General features: G+C 37.5%; 1 protein-coding gene across 1 annotated transcript in view; it reads right to left on the bottom strand.

The window, feature by feature from the left end:
- Positions 1 to 19,481, bottom strand: part of CNTN1 (contactin 1) — a 201,595-nt gene that overhangs the window by 78,847 nt on the left and 103,267 nt on the right. The window contains exon 4 of the mRNA XM_005148087.3: positions 10,260 to 10,389. Within this exon, the coding sequence (XP_005148144.4) occupies positions 10,260 to 10,371 (112 nt within the window). The 5' untranslated portion in view covers positions 10,372 to 10,389. The remainder of the gene's footprint in view (positions 1 to 10,259; positions 10,390 to 19,481) is intronic.

The following is a 19,481-nucleotide window of genomic DNA, read 5'->3' on the forward strand; positions in this document are numbered from 1 at the left end:
GAATGGCACTTCTGCTGCAATCTATTATGAATCTGGTTTCAGATGCCTGGCAGAGCAGAAAAAGATACACAGACTGAATGTCAGGTATAGCAACTGATAAATCTTTCATTCTCAGATGTGTGGACCAGTGATATGAAACAGTAAGGAGGAGAAATGTGAAGAGAAAGGGTTTTTGAAAGGATCAGCATGATTAGGTTACAGGTCTTCATTAAAAACACATTTGGGAAAATGATTCATTCAGTTCATGATATTAGCAGATCTCCTTATATTTCCTTTACATTGGCTTGCTGCAGACAGGAAGAAGGTTTTGAGTAAGGGTGGGAAGAGTAGTGTCACTTGGTCAGTTTGGGCTTTGAGGATCAGAAGAAAATATGTAGCAAGAACATCCCAGGGATGAATGCTTGGGACACTATGAAAAAGGGAGGATGCAGGTGCTAGGTCTATGGCTATTTTGTGGGAATGGCAAAGTGATCTTGGGCTTCTTTGACATTATCATGACAAAAAGATATAGATATATCTTACAGAAAGGAGATGGCATAACTAGAAAACTGCTTTGGATTCAACTGGTCAGGGAACCACAGGAACTGAAACAGAGAAAAAGGAAAATTCATGTGGTGCCAGGAAAATACTGTCCAATGTGGGCATCATTACACAGGTATGATTTTTTTCACAGAAATGTGGACAGTCTTAAGGGAAAAGTGAAGGAAATGCTAGGAATTCACTGTCTAGGAAAGGGTAGACAGGGCTCACCTGCACACAAACATACACAAGCAGACCTCAGCTTCTTCACTTTCCCCAACTTCTTTCCTATCCAGCCCAGTTAAACAATGCTTGAAAAACTCTGCTGTGAGCAAACACCCTGTGTTTTTTTTTTAATATCCGTCTGATTTTATTAGTTGTTCAGAAAATTCCTTACCTGCTGCTTTTCTTTGTTTTGGCAATATCCTTATTGTGACAACATATTTTTGTCAGATGGCTAATTATCTAGACTTCCTATCCAGGTCCCAGCCTGTCCAAGACCTGTACTCCTAATATTTAGGGCAATGTGCCCTCCATTGTTTCACTTCTGATTTAAATTCCTTTTGATTTAATTCATTTTAAGTATAGCAAATGACCTGCTGAGTTTCTTGTTAGTAAAAATCACTAAAAAAGAGTCACTGGCTACTTGGTAATTCTCCCTATCTAATCTTGGTAGATCCTACTAGATCTACCACATCAAATCATCTCAAAAGGTGTCTTTCTGATTGATTCTAAAACCCCTCCAATAAGTAAAACTTCATAATTTATTTTAGCAAATCTGTTCCAATGTCTAACAATGATTCCCATTACAAGTTTTCTAACATCTAAATTTTAATATCTAAAGATCTTCAGTATTCAGACCTTTTTATTGAACTTGTTATTTTTAATAAAAGGTCTCACATTAGATTTGAGTTTACTAGCCTCTTGGGTCTTTCTTTGTATTAGTAGGAAATAATGAGGAGAAAACTGCACCAAGGGCATTTGCACACAACCACTCATCTTGCTCTTCATATGCAATGGAAGTCATAAACATAAATATAATATTTACATCCTACATAGTATTAAGCCATGCCAACCTGTTACTACCACAGACAGCATAAGATATTAAACTCAAAACATCAATTTCTGTGGGCTATAGAGCTGAGCAAAAAAATTCCTCTGTTGAGAGACAGCAGAGTTGGCTTGCCTCTTTTAATACCAGTCATCCAAATCACTTTCAGACAAGTCAATTTATTCTACTATTATCTAATTCAGACCTTACATGCATCTAATTAATTTTGAAAATCGATTTTACTCATAGATGAAGGATAATGTCACGAAGTGAAACTGCTTATAATTGTGGGCACTGCTCTGTGTGTGATTAGAACCAGAAAGGGAAGTTAAAAGTACATAGATTATTAAAGACTACTGTGATTTATTATTTTTAGTTCATAGGAGAAAAGCAACAGTTCTTGGGGTTATTTTTCCAATATAGAAGTTAAATAAAATCTAATTGTTTATTGTCTTACTCATTCTCAGCTACAGAAATGTGCAAACATACTGTGGATGTTTTTAGGCGTTGTTTTGTGTGTTGCAAACCATGGAACACAAAATGCTCTTAAAGGTTTGTCTTATAGATAATTAGATTTTGCAGTACTGCAGTATCTCAAACATTAATGAAATGACAGAGAGGAGTTCAATAAATGAATCTGTGACAAAAATAGTAACTTCTTCATTCTTTCTTTCTACTATGACTACTTTGTAGTCTACTGTGATAAATTTGAAATAAGACTCTGACATAAAGTGTAGAATTTATCCCATGTAGTTTTAAAACTTTGGGATTTTGTCCAAACTACTTATATGGCTTTCTTCTGAGGGATCAGACAAGCATTTTCACCAAGTAATTTGGATATCCCATTCTCTCTTTATCAACCACAGAGACAGCTGCATCACATACCTTACATTCAGGTGATTAAAATAAAGTGTGACAAATCTTCCCATAAGAGAGTATGGATTTACTTGCCTGTACCTGTGCAACATGACCTGTAGTCTCTCAGCTGAGGTAATAGCCAAAGCCTGATCCTGGGAATGAAATTAGAATAAAAGCCTCCTCCTGGAGCTGAATCTTCTGAGGTAGCTGTAACACCCTCACTAGCAACAACAGGAACACTAACAGTAATTTATGTCCCCATTTCCTCAACTGCTAAACTTCAAGAGTGATGGCACAGCCTACTCCTACACCTGATGAGGGACCTATTGTTATAGGCTTGGTTTTACTTATTTTAAAGCAGCATCTAGAAACCTCTGCAAAAGGCCAGGGAGCACATGGTCAGACACTACTAAGAGTACAGTCTGTGCCCTAAAGAAATTATTATTCCACTCCTCTGCAGCACCAGAAGTGTAACTGCACTTTCTGCTTCTGACTTGGTCTCTGGGACTCAAACACCCAAAGAACAACGAGAAGGTCAAGCATGAAGAGATACTATTGCCCTTACACCCTCACATCTCAAAGGTAACATCATACCTGTTCCTTAGCCAGATTTTAATATCCTCTAGTGGATGTCATAGTAATATACCTTTTTCTCTATGAACCTTAAGCAGAAAAGTATTGAAATAATGATTTTATTAAGTATATAGGAACATAATTTCCACCATATCAGCTAAATCGTCAGCTCATTTTCAAAACTTTCCACAAATTTTGGTGGTTTTTTTTCAATTAAATACTGCTACATATAATTTACTGACACCACAGATACAGGACACCAGAACTCATTTCATAAAAAGGACATGGAACTGTTGGAACAAGTCCAGAGGAGGCCACGAGGATGATCAGGGGACTGGAGCACCTCCCATATGAAAACAGGCTGAGAAAGTTGGGGCTGTTCAGCCTGGAGAAGAGAAGGCTGCGTGGAGACCTCAGAGCAGCCTTCCAGTATCTGAAGGGGGCCTACAGGGGTGCTGGTGAGGAACTATTCATTAGGGACTGTAGTGACAGGACAAGGGGTAATGGGCTCAAACTTAAACAGGGGAAGTTTAGATCAGATATAAGGAAGAAATTCTTTACTGTGAGGGTGGTGAGGTACTGGAATGAGTTGCCCAGGGAGGTTGTGAATGCTCCATCCCTGGTGGTGTTCAAGGCCAGGTTGAACAAAGCCTTGGGTTTCATGGTTTAGTGTGAGGTGTTCCTGCCCATGGCAGGGGGGTTGGAACTAGATGATCTTGAGGTCCTTTTCAACCCTAACTGTTCTATGATTCTGTGATTCTAGTTGACGCCTGTATAAAGCTCTAGTTCATTAACAGTTCTATATATTCTAAGATTCTATATACAATATATCTCTTAGTGTAGGTTTAATCTATGAGGATCCTGGGGGTAAAACTACCGTCTCTTTGGATATCTGACACCATGGGACTGTAAAGTCTGGAGAGCTTTCCTAAATCCATTTATGAAGCAGTATTTAGTTCTCTGATTTAATATGATATCAGATTTGATAAATGGGTGTGTGTGAAGTTGAAGACAGCTTATAAGTTCAACAATTTTCTATCTGAGGAGAAGACTGGGAGTCTGAAAAGATTGACTGGTGGACCTGCACTCTATCATCCCTGAGACAATCTCATATTTTTTCAGGAATCTGTTCCATCACAAAATTTAAGCACGTAAATGGATCCAAATCAACACGCTTACCTACAATTGAAATGTTAATCACATGTCCAAGCCCTCTGCTGAATAGGGAACAACTTGATTCTCAAAACATGACAACCTGTTGCATGAATATTGATAGCAAATCACAGTGAAAATTTTTCCAAAGGTCAATTGTCAGTAAGAAGCTAAAACAGGTGGAAAACCTCAAGATGTTGTCATTCTCACTGTGCACTGATATACAAATACTTTAGCTAGCATCTTTCTTTTTGTAATGAGCCTTCCCTTTCTGTTGCTGCTTCCTGTACATGTCTCTATTTCCCTGGCATTTAACACTGCTGAAAGTGGCTGTGTGAGACAGTCATTTGGTATCACTCTTCTTAATATTGATCTGCCTGACAGTGTTGTATCCTGTTACAACTTTTTACATGAGAGAGGGACAAAGTTCTGCTGACACAGCACATGGCTAGATTAACCTTGAATGTTAATAGATGCTGAACAAGAGAGCCATGGACTCATTCATTATCTTAACTACCACTAACTTGTCAGGTTCCATATCAGCATCTCAAGGCTAGAAATCATTTGATATTTAGAAGTAGCTCTTGCACGGTTTTCAGTATGTCACAGAAATTATGACCTACTAGCACGTGAGAAGCTCATGCTCAGAAACAAGGTGGTCTGGGAATAAGCCAAAATATCTCTATTGGGCTCACAGGAAGGTAAACACGACACTTCATGTTTCTGAGCATTATGATGGCAAAACACATTAAAATTATTCATTTACAAATGGTAGTATGAAATGGTCTTCTGATACCTAAGGAGGGACATGGCAGACAAGGTAAGCAGGTATTAAGTATATTCATCCACTTTGTATTCTAGAAGAAAATGTGTATCTCTCTTTAGCAATTGTGACTAATGCCATATGTTGTGGTAAAAAGCTTTAAATAGTGTAGATTCTGGCCCACAGTTCATAAAATGTATTTTTGAACTTACTGTTCCAGGAAAATCCAAACTATATACAATTTCAGGTTTGGGGGTTGGATTTTTTTACTTCTCTCATAATCAAGAGGGCAAAGTTGCAGTTGGCATTCCTGGGAAGCTTACATGCTGAAGCAGTAACATGTTGATGTCCACAAAACTCATGATGTAGCATATCATAGTCTATAAAGAAGAGTCCATCATCCTGCTGTAGAAAAGGTGTTGATTTAAGCCACCAAGATGCTAAAGAGACATCAGTTTCCAAGAACCAGTCAGCACTTAAACAGAAAAGTAAACACTCTAGCAGTCCCACCTCATATTATATGAAAGGGTTAGATTGTATTTGGGAAGGCTGCTTCTACTTTTCTGGACTAAAACCAGCAGAATTACTCCTATCCCATATGTGTCAGTGAAGTCCTCAAAGAGCCATGTTGTTCATTACTTAGTTTCTCTTTTACAGCAAGTATTAAGTAGGAAAAGCTCCAACCCTTGGCAGAGTTAGTTTCTCCACTTATGCCTAAGAATGGCAGAGTACAGTTTGCTTGTCTTCTCAGACTGCCAAAGCAATGCCAGCTAATACCAATTATAGCGCTTTAAAACATATTATTTGCCTTTTAGATACTTAAACCATTTAGATTATTCTTCCTTAAAAACTAAAGTGCTACTTCAAAAGTTACTTAAAAGTCTAACTTTTTGATCTCATGGTAAAGCCAATGCTTGTCACATTAGGGATGAAGGTGAACATGTAATTTCTACACCATCTCCCTACACCAGCCTTCCAAGTGCATATGAAATAACAGCAATTCAGCATGTATGGACATATTGAAATAACTGCCCTGCATTGAGGGGCCCTCTGTCTTACTGGTTTTCTTGCTTTGCCAGCTTTCATGCAAGCTTAGGATTCTAGTGATTTTTGAAAACACAGCATTAGGTTCACTTAAAAGCAGAAGTGCTTTTGACGTTCATACCCATGGATCATTACCTCATTTGCTCAACCCAGAGTAGTCACTAGAGTGATAAGCTGCTTTTTGAGGTCTGATCTGACCCAAACTCAGGTACTACCTGGCTCTGTGCTATGAAATGCCAAGGTAAGAAGCAGAACAATTTGATCAGATATAAAGTATCAGAGGAATACATTAACATTTTTTGCTACTGATTCCTCTTAGCCAGATGTAATCAAGTATTCACTAAGCACATAAAATATTGGGCCTTTGCAGCTTTTAATTGCTCTTTAGGAGGAAGAAATAAAACAAGCCTATTGCTGGAAAAGACATCTAATTCTTTTGGTGCAACATTATTATACCAGGTGAAGATATTCTTTGGTTCACTTTGGATGTACTAGATAAAGGAAAAGTTTAAAATTCAGAATTAGCAACAGGATATGAATTTAATGGGAAGTCAAAGGCAACTAAGATGTATGTTGGAGAGAGCCCATATGTCAGGGGAAAGAGGAGAAGAGTCAAATATTACCAGTAATAAGCATGAAATAACTTTTTTGGCAGTGGACTGAAATCACCACAGTGCTCCCTAAGGAATGATTTACTGCTCTCATTTGCCTTGCACTCAGACTGCACTCCAAAAAGCAACCCTTATTATAACTGTCTGTTCTATCAAAAAGTGAAAGGCCAAATTACTTATGGCTTTTTCATCAATTTATACTGCAAGACTACATTTCAAGCACTAATTTACCTGGAAACAAAATGTTGCTCCTGTCTCTTTGCAGATTATCTATGCCTAAACCACTGATGCAATGATTCGTGAATTATTTGCTTCCCTTCAGTCAAGTATGTGCACATTCCTCACTGATGAGAAATGGACAATCATTGCAACAATTCTCAACTTCTGCCTTTGATTACCACAAAGAAAAACTGGCTCAAAGTAAGGGTTTTATTCCAAGCCAACTCCAAATTTAAAAATAAAATTAAAAATGTGTATTTCAGTTTGGGGAAAAAAAACTTTTTAAATTTCCTGCAGCAGGAAAAGAGATCGATTTGAAAACAGGTAAAATCCCTTAGAGTGTCAGCCTTTTGGGCCATGTTCTGCACATCTCCAGTCAGTGTAGCTTCAGTTCTTCAGCTTTCTAGCTCCTTGTTTCCCAAATAGTTCTAGCCAGTAAAGTCTGAAAACTCTTGATGCTCAAATACATGAATTCTGAATACTTGCAGGGGTATTGGCTGGTATCTTTGAACTTGGGATGGACTATATGTTGACACATCTCAAAGGACACTGACCCTGGAAGCTATCTGTTCCTTGGCTCCAGGGCATTTAATATAGGAAGTCTGTTAGGACTGTATAGGACTGTATAGGAGCCATGGATTGCAAAAACTTTGACTCGTGGCTTCAGAGTCACAGATCATTTTGGCCAAAGGCGACTTACAGGGTAGAACCACCTATAACTGTGGGGCAAGCACTACAGGAGGCAAGGTGAGCCAAATGTACTTCCAAATAAATCCCATCTTTTGTCAGAAAGTGCTAAAGCAACTTTTTTAATATTCTGCTTTCAACATCTGCTCTCAGTTAACTTGACTTTTCTCTCTGGTGCTTGGTGTGTCTTGTTGCTGAAATGAGAAACCATGATCTATCCCCAGTTCCCACATTCTCTATTGTTGACACTGCCAGCATTTCTCTTGATAGTATCATGTGTGAAAGAACACATCCTAGAACTTGACATGATCACTCTAATTGTGCTCCTTCCTTCTCTACAGTATCTTTCACTTTTTAACCATACTGTGAACACTTGCAAGCAACCCCCTTGTATTTCATCTTGGTTACTGCAACTATGTATTTATCTGGATCCCATGACATTTTAATTGCCAAGAAATACATTCAAAAAGAAAATTTGCTAAGACTAACTGCCAGCAGCTCTAGCACTCACTTGAAATGAGAAACCCTCCAGCAAGATTCAAGTGCTGGGGCAGAACAAAAACTGCAGAATCAGATTTATATAATCCAGATGGGTGCCATAAACAGAAACAGACTTTCTCTAAACTAAAATGGATATTTAATTATTTATGTAAAGCAGAGCAGGTCCAAGAGCAAAGAGTGTTTGAGCTACTCTGCCTTGCAATAATACACTGAAAATAACAAACTTGCTCTGACTGTATGACACTTCCACTCTTCTGTATTGGAGGATGGTGCCATATCTACAGAGGTAGTGGTAGGTGTTATCTTTGGCTTTTGATGAAAAATGCAAGCAAGTATGTATCTCACACCAGAAGATAAGTTAGCAATTTTCTTTGAATAGGCAACAGTACTATTAGAACCTGCCCCTGTTCAAAACCCTTCACACTAATGGCTTCTATTCTTCTTGCACAAATGTAACGGAGCCAAGTACAGTCAAGTGAGAGATCAAATGGACATTGCGATGAATATATCAATGCATACTCAAACCGCATGTCATATCATCATAGCTATCTTCATTCTTCCTATGTCACTTGTGACCCTCACACAACACAATCTTCCCATGTCATTCTAAGGCACTGCTAGGAGGTGCATTCTGGTGCCAAGATTTCTGGTTTCTGGGCACAATTTCAATGTGCATTATACCACAAATAATAGCATTAATCATCTGGTCCTGCCCATGAAGATATTAACTGAACATTTGTCCTCAGTGATCTACACAACCTTTTTATCCACCAGTGTTCAGCACTTTTTTGGCCACTGCAGCTGATGATTTTTTTTTATGTCAACATGGCCAGTGCAAAATCATATGTGTAACATTACTGGTGGTACTTGACAGCCCTTTTTTTATTCCCCCAAGAAAAGCGCAGTGTTGAATTAAAATAGTAAGTTTTAATATTGGTGCTATCAGCAACCCTCAAGTCTCAACAAAGAAAAAGCCCTTGAAACACGCAATAAATACATTGCAAACATGAGATCACAACATTTTAAAGGTCTTGATTTTTACTAGGCATTGGCATATCCTTCAGCAAACTCAGACATGGAGTAAAGAGCAGTGTACAAAACCTTTATAGAACAAAGCAGCATTCTCACTAATACAGAAAACACTCCTGTGGGCTATGGACTAACATGTTAATTTTTTTTACTCAATAACACAAACAATATAGTCTCATCATAGTGAAACTGTGGCAATGCCTGAAACGGTAGGCTAGATTAAGCAAGGGTATGAATAGCTCACTTCAGATAGGAACTCATCGATTACACAGAGAACCCCCCAGAACACAATAATGTTTTATGAAACACAGTAGAACTAGCTTTGTGAGTAACTTCCCCTTCAGAGTAAGGAAGGATCTAAAGCCTACCTTGAAAATAACCAAAACATTAGTACATAATATCTGTGCTTTTCAAACCTCAGTCAATTATTCTGCTTTTTAAATTTTCTGATCTCAGTTCATGTAGTTTATACATAAGCAAAATGTTTTCTTTCTTGAGAAGAGCTTTGCTTATGATGGCAATCCAATTCATCACAGTAACTAACACTCAGCATTCATTTAAATTGGCATGGAAGTCTGAAAGAAGCTTTATAAATCTCAAAGTTGTTTGGAACAGCTGCAGTAGAAACCAGATTTTAACCCTGGATTTTAACTTTAGAAAGAGCTCATTCTCTTTCTTAGAACTGAACCAAAATTTCAGCCACAAACATCTCTGTACTTTCACATTAGAAATGTGACTCCTGAATGTTTATGGCCCCATCCCAATTTATGAAAGAGTTACAATTTGTAATTTAAAGTCAGTATATTCAGCAGTGCCCCACTGTACTGTGAAAACCACCACTATGTTCTGCTGGTGGAATTTCATGGGTTTTATGAATTTTAGATAGTGTCTATATTATAGAACTTTATGTTTAGTGTATTATGGGCATATTTCCATTCTTCTAGTCATGTTGATCACCTGTGCATAAATAGATGTTTGATACATTTTTTTATAATCTAGAGAAAGAATTAATACCATATACCAAATTAGAATAGACAAAAACAAATTTAAAATCCAGGTCTGTCTTTTTGCAAGCTTTTAATTAGGGTGTCCATTCTAGTAAGTATGCTTCCTTATAGTTTCATCAGTCACATTTAGTAATTCATTGGATCTGCACAAATAAATGAAAGCTATACAAACAGCATAATTTACCTTGAAATGCATAAAACAGACAACAGTTACTTAGATGAATTAACATAGGTGGTTATCTTACCTGTCAGGCAGAAGACGAAACCAGGTGTAATAAGATGATAGATGAAGAACCACATGGTTATCTTCTGTAGAGCGATTACCTCAAAAGGAATTGTGCCTTGTAATACCATCATTCAGAGAGCTAAAAATACCTGATTATAGAGAAAGAAAAAGGGGTGAATAATTCTGGCATAAGGCTTTATCTCATATCACATTCCACTTGCCAGATTATCTGTCTAAACTGAATACTTAAGAGTTAATATAGGATAGAGTCTTTTGAATAATAAATGCATTTTCAAATTTGCTGGATCAGATTAATGATCTCTTTCATTTAGAGAGCACACTGCTAAAAGAGTACTCAGATTTTCCGGTCCTAGTAATTAATACAGTAAACGTTAATACTGAATATACTCTTTTAGACTCATCTTTCTAAACCCAAACTTCCTAAACCAGATCCTCTCTCTATGCACATTTTGCATTATTACAAATGTTAAAATATTACATAGTTTGCAGTAAAATAAGGAAAGTCCAGATCCTATCTTACTTCATTTCAGTAAATATTACATAGCAATTAATGATTTCAAAGTGTCTAAAAAGAAAATTAGTGAAGCTGGAGTACATTAATCTCTTTCAGGATTCATGTATTCTTCTAGTATATAGTTCCTTTTAATATTTCAACATACAATTCTTGATTCTTTGGAAAGAAAGTATTAAATTTGATGAGTTTTCTTTTAAATGTTGAATATAATCATTATTGCCATCTTGTATTTGAAGATTTCTCTTTTCCCTACAGAAGCAACTCTGCCTTTATATATCTTAAAACCAAGCTAAAAAAACATGCAGCTTCTTGTGAATATTCTAAGATTTTAGGACAATTTACTTTTGCAACAGTTTTTACTACACAGAATCATAGAACAGTTTGGGTTGGAAAGGACCCTAAGATCATCTCCTTCCAACCCCCCTGCCATGGGCAGGGACACCTCACACTAAACCATGTCACCCAAGGCTCTGTCCAACCTGGCCTTGAACACTGCCAGTGATGGAGCATTCACAACTCCTTTCAATCAGAATATTTTGTTAGCTCTTTGTTTCTGGCTAGTGCTTGTTTTCTTCTTTAGGACAATGCATCATCATGCTTGCAGTGTGCAATTCTCTTTTTTGTGTAATGGATTTCTTGCCATGAATATATAAGTGCATCCTTTACATCCATCACATCTTGTTCATACTTGTTCTCTTGATTAGTTCTGCTGTAGCACTGGTTAAGTTACAGTCTTAACACAAAGCAAGGCTTTCAACTAATCACTGACAGAATATTGTATCTCAGGCACATGCTGATATCATCCATTCCTCTCAGTATATTCATTTTGTTACTATTTCATTATAAAATATGCTTATACATACTTGAATAGCCTTCAGTAATATGCATCTTAGGACATGTTGCATGCTAATATTGCATTGTGACTTTTTGCAGGGTGTAATCATGATGCTACCATTGTCCAGCTTCTCAAGCTGGGAATCATCCCAGCTTCTCATGCTGGGAAGCATCAATTATTCTGATCAAGGCTTCTATCACTTACTGAGACTCTTGCTCTTTCCAAGTAATAATTTTTAACAGATTGATCTTTTTGTTTTTCTTTTTTTTTCCCCCCAAATGTTTAAGATCTTCTTTTAAGACTGCCTTGTTTTCCACTTCCAACACCAAGGAAAAGGCAGCTTTGAATTTCAAAGCACATGTACATACCTGACTCTCTAAGTATGCTCGTGATAAATGATGTTCTAACAGCGAGCCTTTGGTTTGAGCTCCTGCTGGACATGCCCATCCTAGTGTACTCATGTCTCTCTTTGAGGTAGCTAAGAAAATGCCTTGGCCATCAGGGTTTACACTTGTTCCCTCTTTCTCAGAATAATGCTAAGAAGATGTTGATTTGAGCATGCCTCAAAGAGTGAGCTTTCTTCAGAAGAGAGCTTCATGGAGTCTTTTTTTGAACTTATATTGTAGGAAAACGGCAAGAAATATCACAAGATATCAAGAAATACCACAAGAATATTTCAGCTCCGAAATTACAGGAGCTGTTGCACTTCACATTTTTCCTTTCTTCAGTATATAAGATCTTTAACAAAAAGGTCAAAACTGTATTAGTTGCCATGACCCTAAAATCATGGCTATTCTAAGAAAACAGTGCTCAGCAAAACACAGACAAGAACTAAACAGTGATATCCACAACTGAGATTTATTTAGAAATATTCCCTGGAAAAAAAAGGCTCTTAAGCTGGCAATGAGTGCATATGCTTACTGTAGCTGGATCCAAGGGAAGATTTTCCTAAACAGCTTTACCCTCCTGTTTCTGCTGGCAATAAAGTTTTTCCAGACTGTGTCACACAAAGGATATTCACAACTATTCCAAGCATCCACCTTAAAGAACAAACGTATGAACTACTGTGTCTATACAATTCCTCAAAAAAACTGTGGTGGATTAGAACAACAAATTACTTCGTGTACTTTTCCAGCAGCCATATCCTGGCTACGAAATTCCTTGTATTCTGACAATGCCTCGCCTGGAACATTTATTTCCAAGTGACATGAGTTGAATTGCATAGTTAGGCTGAAATAATGCACATAATTAAACAGCAATGAAACAGGAACTCTGTTGGGAACAGCAGTAATTACACAGTAACTCATGGTGATAATAAGTGTGCTCAAGTGCATTGACAGAGGAAACTGTTCAGAGTAAACCTGTGGTCTCCCTCTGACATTACAGGCACAGTAAGAAGATCCCTCCTCCCTCTCTTTTGCAGAATTCAGGTTCGATTTTGAAAAATGACAATGTCCTCTAGGTCTCCAAATATCCCCTTCTGTTGGCTCAGAAAAAAATGGTTTTAACACCAGTTCAAATTACAGTAAATAAAAATTGTGTCAGTAAATTCTATAAATATCTCCTTTTATTCAGATACAAAAATATCCACCCTGCCAGGATTAAAATCCTTCCCTTGCTCTCACTTGTTTCAGCTGAGTGGGCTCTGTGTATATATAGCACATCCATCCCTCCTGATTTATCTCAGCTTGTGGATGGGAAGCGAGGCTGTTTCACATCGCTCTGTTGAAATCTGGCAGAACTGCCTGCTATGAGATGAGACAGCATGCAGGTTATTGCCTGTGTGTCTGAAGTGGTATGGCTGTACATGATGTTACTACCCAGCTGCCCAAGAAGGAGTCGCAGTGTACTTGAGGCAGCAGCACTTGCACCGGAGGCAGCACTGTGAGCCACAGCTCTGATGTGGCATTATCTGCTGCCTCTTTTGCTTTTACAGCTCTCAAGCTTTTTTCTTCACAGAGTGAGGATATTGCTGCCTAAGTAAAAATAATTCCTGAACAAAAGAATAGTCATTAGTACAACTTGCTTTTCTCCCCTGTAAAAGCAGAGTGTGACTGCATGCCTGGTCACACTCCTTTTAGTCTGCACAGTACACTATCCTAACAACAAAGCATCATAATTTAGCACACAAATAAGACCTTTTTAAAATATGTAATAAAATGAGCAGGCATTTAACTGCAACTGTGTCAAGTTTAATTACTATCTAATGCTCATTAGCACATTTAGGTCCCTTTCAACTGTTCACTTTCCGAAAAGAGCCAGTCACCACTACAGGGCCTTTGCCTTGCTAGATTCAAGACAACTCCTCCTGGTGTCTGGAGTGCAATCTTCCCAAAGGAGGTGGGGGAAAACTGGGACATCAGCTGCTATAGAGGAAGCACTCTCAATTTTGAACATAAGGACCTCCCAGAACACTTCCAGAGGCTTTCAGTGTCTCATGATGCTTCATTAGGATGAAAGATGTTCCCAGGATACAAGAGTAGATCTGCCTCTCTATACTATCCAATTGCTAATCTCTCAAAATGCACTTTAGGAAAATGTGTACATTTTCTTCCATATTCTATGTGGCTTTCTTCAGGTTTTCACCACACACTTTGGCCTTCATTGGGGAGAAAAAGACACTTGTTTTACAGCTATGAAAATAGCCAGTGTTTTCCATCACTTAATCGAAACATGTAGATGACATCGTCATCTCGGAAGGATATTAAGCATTCATAACATAGACACAAAGGGAAATCAGAAACAGAAGGTAGTGGAAGTCAGTTGAATAAAGATCATATAAAGATCAGATAAAATAACTGCAAATAGACTACATAATCCACTATATTTGAAATCAAGAAGGGGTGGGAATAGACAAGGGAAAGCAGAGCAACAGTGGGGGACATTAAAAGGGTGAAGGGGAAGCAAAGAAGCAGAATCAGCATTACAGAACACAGCAATATCATCTGGGACACGGAAGTGATGTGCAGGGAGAAAGGAAGCTGTAAACCAACCCAAAAAGGCACTTAGAAAGACAGAGAGTAAGGGGAAGTAATGGAGATGGAGCTGTATGTAGATGAAGGTACATGAGGATTAGCAGTCACCTCTGCCAGTAAATATCAGCATGTTCCACAGAAAGACCTTCCCTAAACCACCCTTGCCAAGGCTTTCATTGTGGGAGCAGCGTGATCACCGAATCAACCCCTGACATCTCAGGACTCCTCTCAGGACCCCCTGGATGTTTAATGGGCAGAGAGGGGGCAAAGGAAAAAGTTTAAGAGCTCTGGTTTGGTACACTTAGCTAGGAGAGGTAAATCAAGATGCTTGTTATGATTCTCACTTCCTGGTATATTATGATAATTACACACATTCAAGCTTTAGAATTGGTAGAGATTCTGTCCAGATTGGCCTATAAATAGATACAACAATCTAGAAGAAATCGCTGGTTCTCCACCCTTTCTCAAAACATGAATATATGTAATTGCAATAATTCACTGGTAAATTAACACAGTGGCAAGTTATAATCAAAGCCTTTTAGGTGCCACACAATACTTCAGCCTAATCAGTGTTTTGTATTTGTTTTTACTTTAGGCTCTTTTAATGATTTTAGTACATATCTAATTGCTTGTCATCTTGGTTTTCTTAAAAAACTTGGCATTTTTTGGTATGATAACTACTAACTTCTCAGAAATCTTATTAGTTGCTCAGTATTCAGAATTACCAAGAAACCTTTGAATGTAGCAAAAATAATTATGTACTTTGCATATTACTTATGGCATCATCCTTCGTCCTTTTCTACATTTGATTTATGTCAGACTATGCCATTAGAAAGGACACTACATCTTATTCGAAAGTCCAGCTTCTCAACTATTACTCACACCCCCCCTATTTACTTCCAAAACTAGTACATTAGCCACTAGCGTTTACTGCTCTTCCCTATTACCAGAAAGGTGTAAGACAGTCAAGTCCATTGCCACTGCACAGATTTATCTCATTACAGTGGTCTGGATGACTGCAAGTGAAACTCCAAGCCAGCCCTGCTCTTATAGCACTGCTGCATCTATAGAAGATTTTAGATGCTATCTGGCTAGCATTTAGAGTCCAAAAGTGGCTTCAGTTCCCTTCACAAAGTCTTGTGAAAACTCTTAATTTCCTTTTGATCATCTTTGGGTTTTGTAATTATACTCTTTGTTTTTGCCAGATCTGTTCAAGTGGAAATGGAAGTTCAAATCCACTGCTCCCAATATTGCCCACTGGTCCAAACAGTCCCTCACCAACAGTCAGGTTTCTGGTATTTTCCATGTGATCATATTTGAAGAATATAGCTACTCTCTCCATTTCACATGAATGAAAGCCAACTAAGAAGCCCATCAATTTGATGGCTCATAAATAGGATACTATTCTTGAACAGAATTTACCCTTTCAGGGACAACATGCAATAACATAACAACCCTGAACTTGGAGCAAGGAGCAGTCTAATTCTGCCCCACCCCTCATCCTAATTACTGATTTCTTTTATTTTTTCATTGCTTACAGGTGATAATAAATAACTTAAATCCAGAATCAGACCATCAATACATTTAGACAGGCTAAAGTAATAAGTGACTCTACCACTAATGGACAATTCAACCGGCTCTATATTTCTGTATTTATGCTTGATAAACACTGACATGGAAACATGAAGAACCAATGTCTCAGATGTGATGAAGATGCTAGCATTCTTACAGGGCTTGGCCCAGTTCCCATGGGAAACCTTAGCGTTGGAGTGCAATACAAAACTTCCATTGTTTTACAAACATTTATAAACACACTTTTTGTGCCTTCTTTTCCACTTAAACTCTCACATCAATATGCTTAAAAGAGCTAATATCCTGGCACACTGATGATCTGCAATATACTATGGCCCAGTTACCTATTTGACCCCTGCCTGTCCCCTTTCTTTGGAAGCTGTGACTTCTCTCCAAAAAGCAAGCATCAAGTCAACAATAAGTTCCTTCTCTAGATGAGTTTTGAGCCATGCTTTTTCCACTTGAAAACTATTCTACAAAGCAAGAAAGCATAGCACCTGTATCAAAAAAAGAAAAACATCAAATAAATTTGAAAAAGATTGCTGTAAGATACAGAAGGTTCCAGGGATCTGAATGGGAACCTTACTATTACAAGATGTTTGCTTTCTGTGGCCATTTTCAAATGCAACACTTTTTCAACTAGGACAACACACAGGTAGTTAATCACGCTGCAAATTTAACTCTCCAGCTTCCTTTATAGTTACACATCAGAGAATTCAGATCTCAAGAGTCAGTTATTTCTTCAGTCAGTTGCTCAGTAGGCACTTTTGCTTTTTTTGTAGGCAATTAAGAAGCCCTATGGGACTTTTCCTTGCTTGCCTGCTACATCATCCTTCCTATTTTCATTTTTTTCTCTTTTCTTTTGTCATTCTGTTATTTAGCCCTCTCAGATAGTTCATGTAACTAATGAGATGATTTAGTTTTATCATTTTCACCCATAGATTCATTATTAATCAACATTAATTCTTTTCTGTACAAGGATTTTACAGCAGTCACACATCTATCTCATCTTGCAGTTAATCAACAACTCTATAATGAAGGGTCATTTAGTATTGCTATTATAAACATATCTTATTAGGAAAATTAGGCATCTTCTAATTTGTGGTAAGCCCAACAACTCCCAAAAGCTCAATACAGTTTTGTTACTTTCCCTGAGTCACTGAGCTGCAAAAAGGTTTTGTTTTGACATACCTTCAGATAATGAAGTGTTGCTTAGTGGTACTTAAACACCATCTTTAATCATCATGTCAGCAGCAAAGGGTCAGGCAGTAAGTCCTGCAAGTCCCTATTCACACCATTTGCTCTATCAGCAACTGGCTGTTCTTTCTTCTAAGGTAATAAATAAGAAAAAGTTCACTTGCTGCTGCCATAACTCACAGGCATTACTCACACTTTTCTGAAAGCATGCTGCTTTGCTGCTTAAAGACTGCCTGGTAAAAAAAAAAAAACAGCAAAAACAATCAATAAGCCTCCTGCCAAGCGCTGAGCATCACACACAACAGCACATTACCCTGTTCCTACACTTACAAGTAGCCTCCATTTGTGTCTTAAAGCCTAATCAGTTTAACTTTGACTACAAGATAACCAAACACACCCAAGGACATAAAACCAGCATGAAAAAAATAAAATAAAATTAATCAGCCATGAATATAAATAAAGACCAATAATTAAAACTGGGAATTCTTTCATATGATAAAGAGGGGTTTTTTTGTTACTTTGGCCAACAACTTTCAAGGGACAAAAGCCACTAACTTCTCCAGTAAAACTAAGTGTATAATTGCTGTTATGTTGTTGAGTTTCAATTTTGTTAGAGTTCATAAAGGAAAAGAACAGACTATTCAGTACATAATCTTGAAATTAAATATTAAATAAATTGATTTCTGAAAAAAAAGATAATTTGAAAAATTCAAAAAGATTATATGAAAATCTTTATCACACTTTTGGCATTTTGTACCTGTTTTGCACATATTCTTGAACTTTGTAATGCCTTGTTATTCATCAGTCAATGAAGATATCGGAATGAATGGTGTATTCAATAAGTTCATAGCAGATGTATTTATATACATAAAAATTTAACAGTTTGTCCATTATATCTGTAACTCAGTATACCCTATAACATACTTCCTATTCTACAGCCAAAGACAAGCTCAGTGGGAGATTTCATCTTCAAACTGCACGTTTCCTAGCAACTCTCTTTAAATCAGAGTAGCTTTTTTTAAATTTACATCAATCACTTGGAACTGTTGAGAATGCTTAAAAACATCTCTTTCATCCTGTGAATAAACAGCTCAAATCAGACTAGCAGCTGCAAAAAGGAGAAAAAAGGAAAATCAATTCAATGTTTACTAGAATTTGCGGGTGAATTTTGGAATAATACATTATTTGTGCCTTTTGGGTTTAGGCTTACACATTTTAGAAAAGATATTGGTCAGATCCATGGGCATTTCTTACAGGTTTGAGCTGCCATCTACCATTTCAAAAAGCCTCTGTGCTTTAAAGACTGCTTTTCAAGGATACTTATGAAATAGACTTACTTTTATTCTTAAGATTGTAAAAGACTAATGATGGTTACTCTTGGTTTCATTAGCTATAACTAAAGCATTGTTTCCGTAATCTTCAGATGTAAAGAAAAACCCAAATAAACCCAAAACAAACAAACAAAAAATGCCTTTTTTTTTTAAAGCATAGTTTATTGCCTGCTAGTTATCAGTTGATACTTTTCACCTCGTATTCTCTATGCACCCCAGTACAGCCTCAGAGGCACACAGCACCTACAGCTTCAAGCTGATAGAGGGTAGTGTCAGATTAGACATTAGGAGAAAATTGTTCCCTGTGAGGGTGGTGAGGTGCTAGCACAGATTGCCCAGGGAAGCTGTGGCTGCCCCATCCCTGGCAGTGTTCAAATCCAGGTTGCACAGAGCTTTGAGGAACCTGGTCTAGTGGAAGGTGTTCCTGCCCATAGCAGAGGGGTGGAACTGGATGATCTTTAAGGTCTCTTCCAACCCAAACCATTCTATGATTCTACGAATTAATAGGTCTGTAAATAAAGCCAAAAGAGAGAAGCACTTGATTTTATACATCCAAATCATCCTGCTTTGCTTTTTATTCATAAATATCAAGGAGAAAAAAGTTACACAAAACCCCCAAAAGGTATGTGGCAGCTAGAGGCCTGATCTACTGAAGTGTCTGCAAATATTTAAGTACAGGATGAAACCATACAGCAAAATCACGGGAAACACTCATCACTTTGCAGGACTGAAGCCTAGAAAAAGGTGTTTTGGAGATCTTGTTCCAAGTTTCATACTGTTGTGACAAAAAATACAT

This window comes from Melopsittacus undulatus, chromosome 5 (assembly GCF_012275295.1).
Source record: "Melopsittacus undulatus isolate bMelUnd1 chromosome 5, bMelUnd1.mat.Z, whole genome shotgun sequence".
NCBI classification, from domain to species: Eukaryota; Metazoa; Chordata; class Aves; order Psittaciformes; family Psittaculidae; genus Melopsittacus; species Melopsittacus undulatus.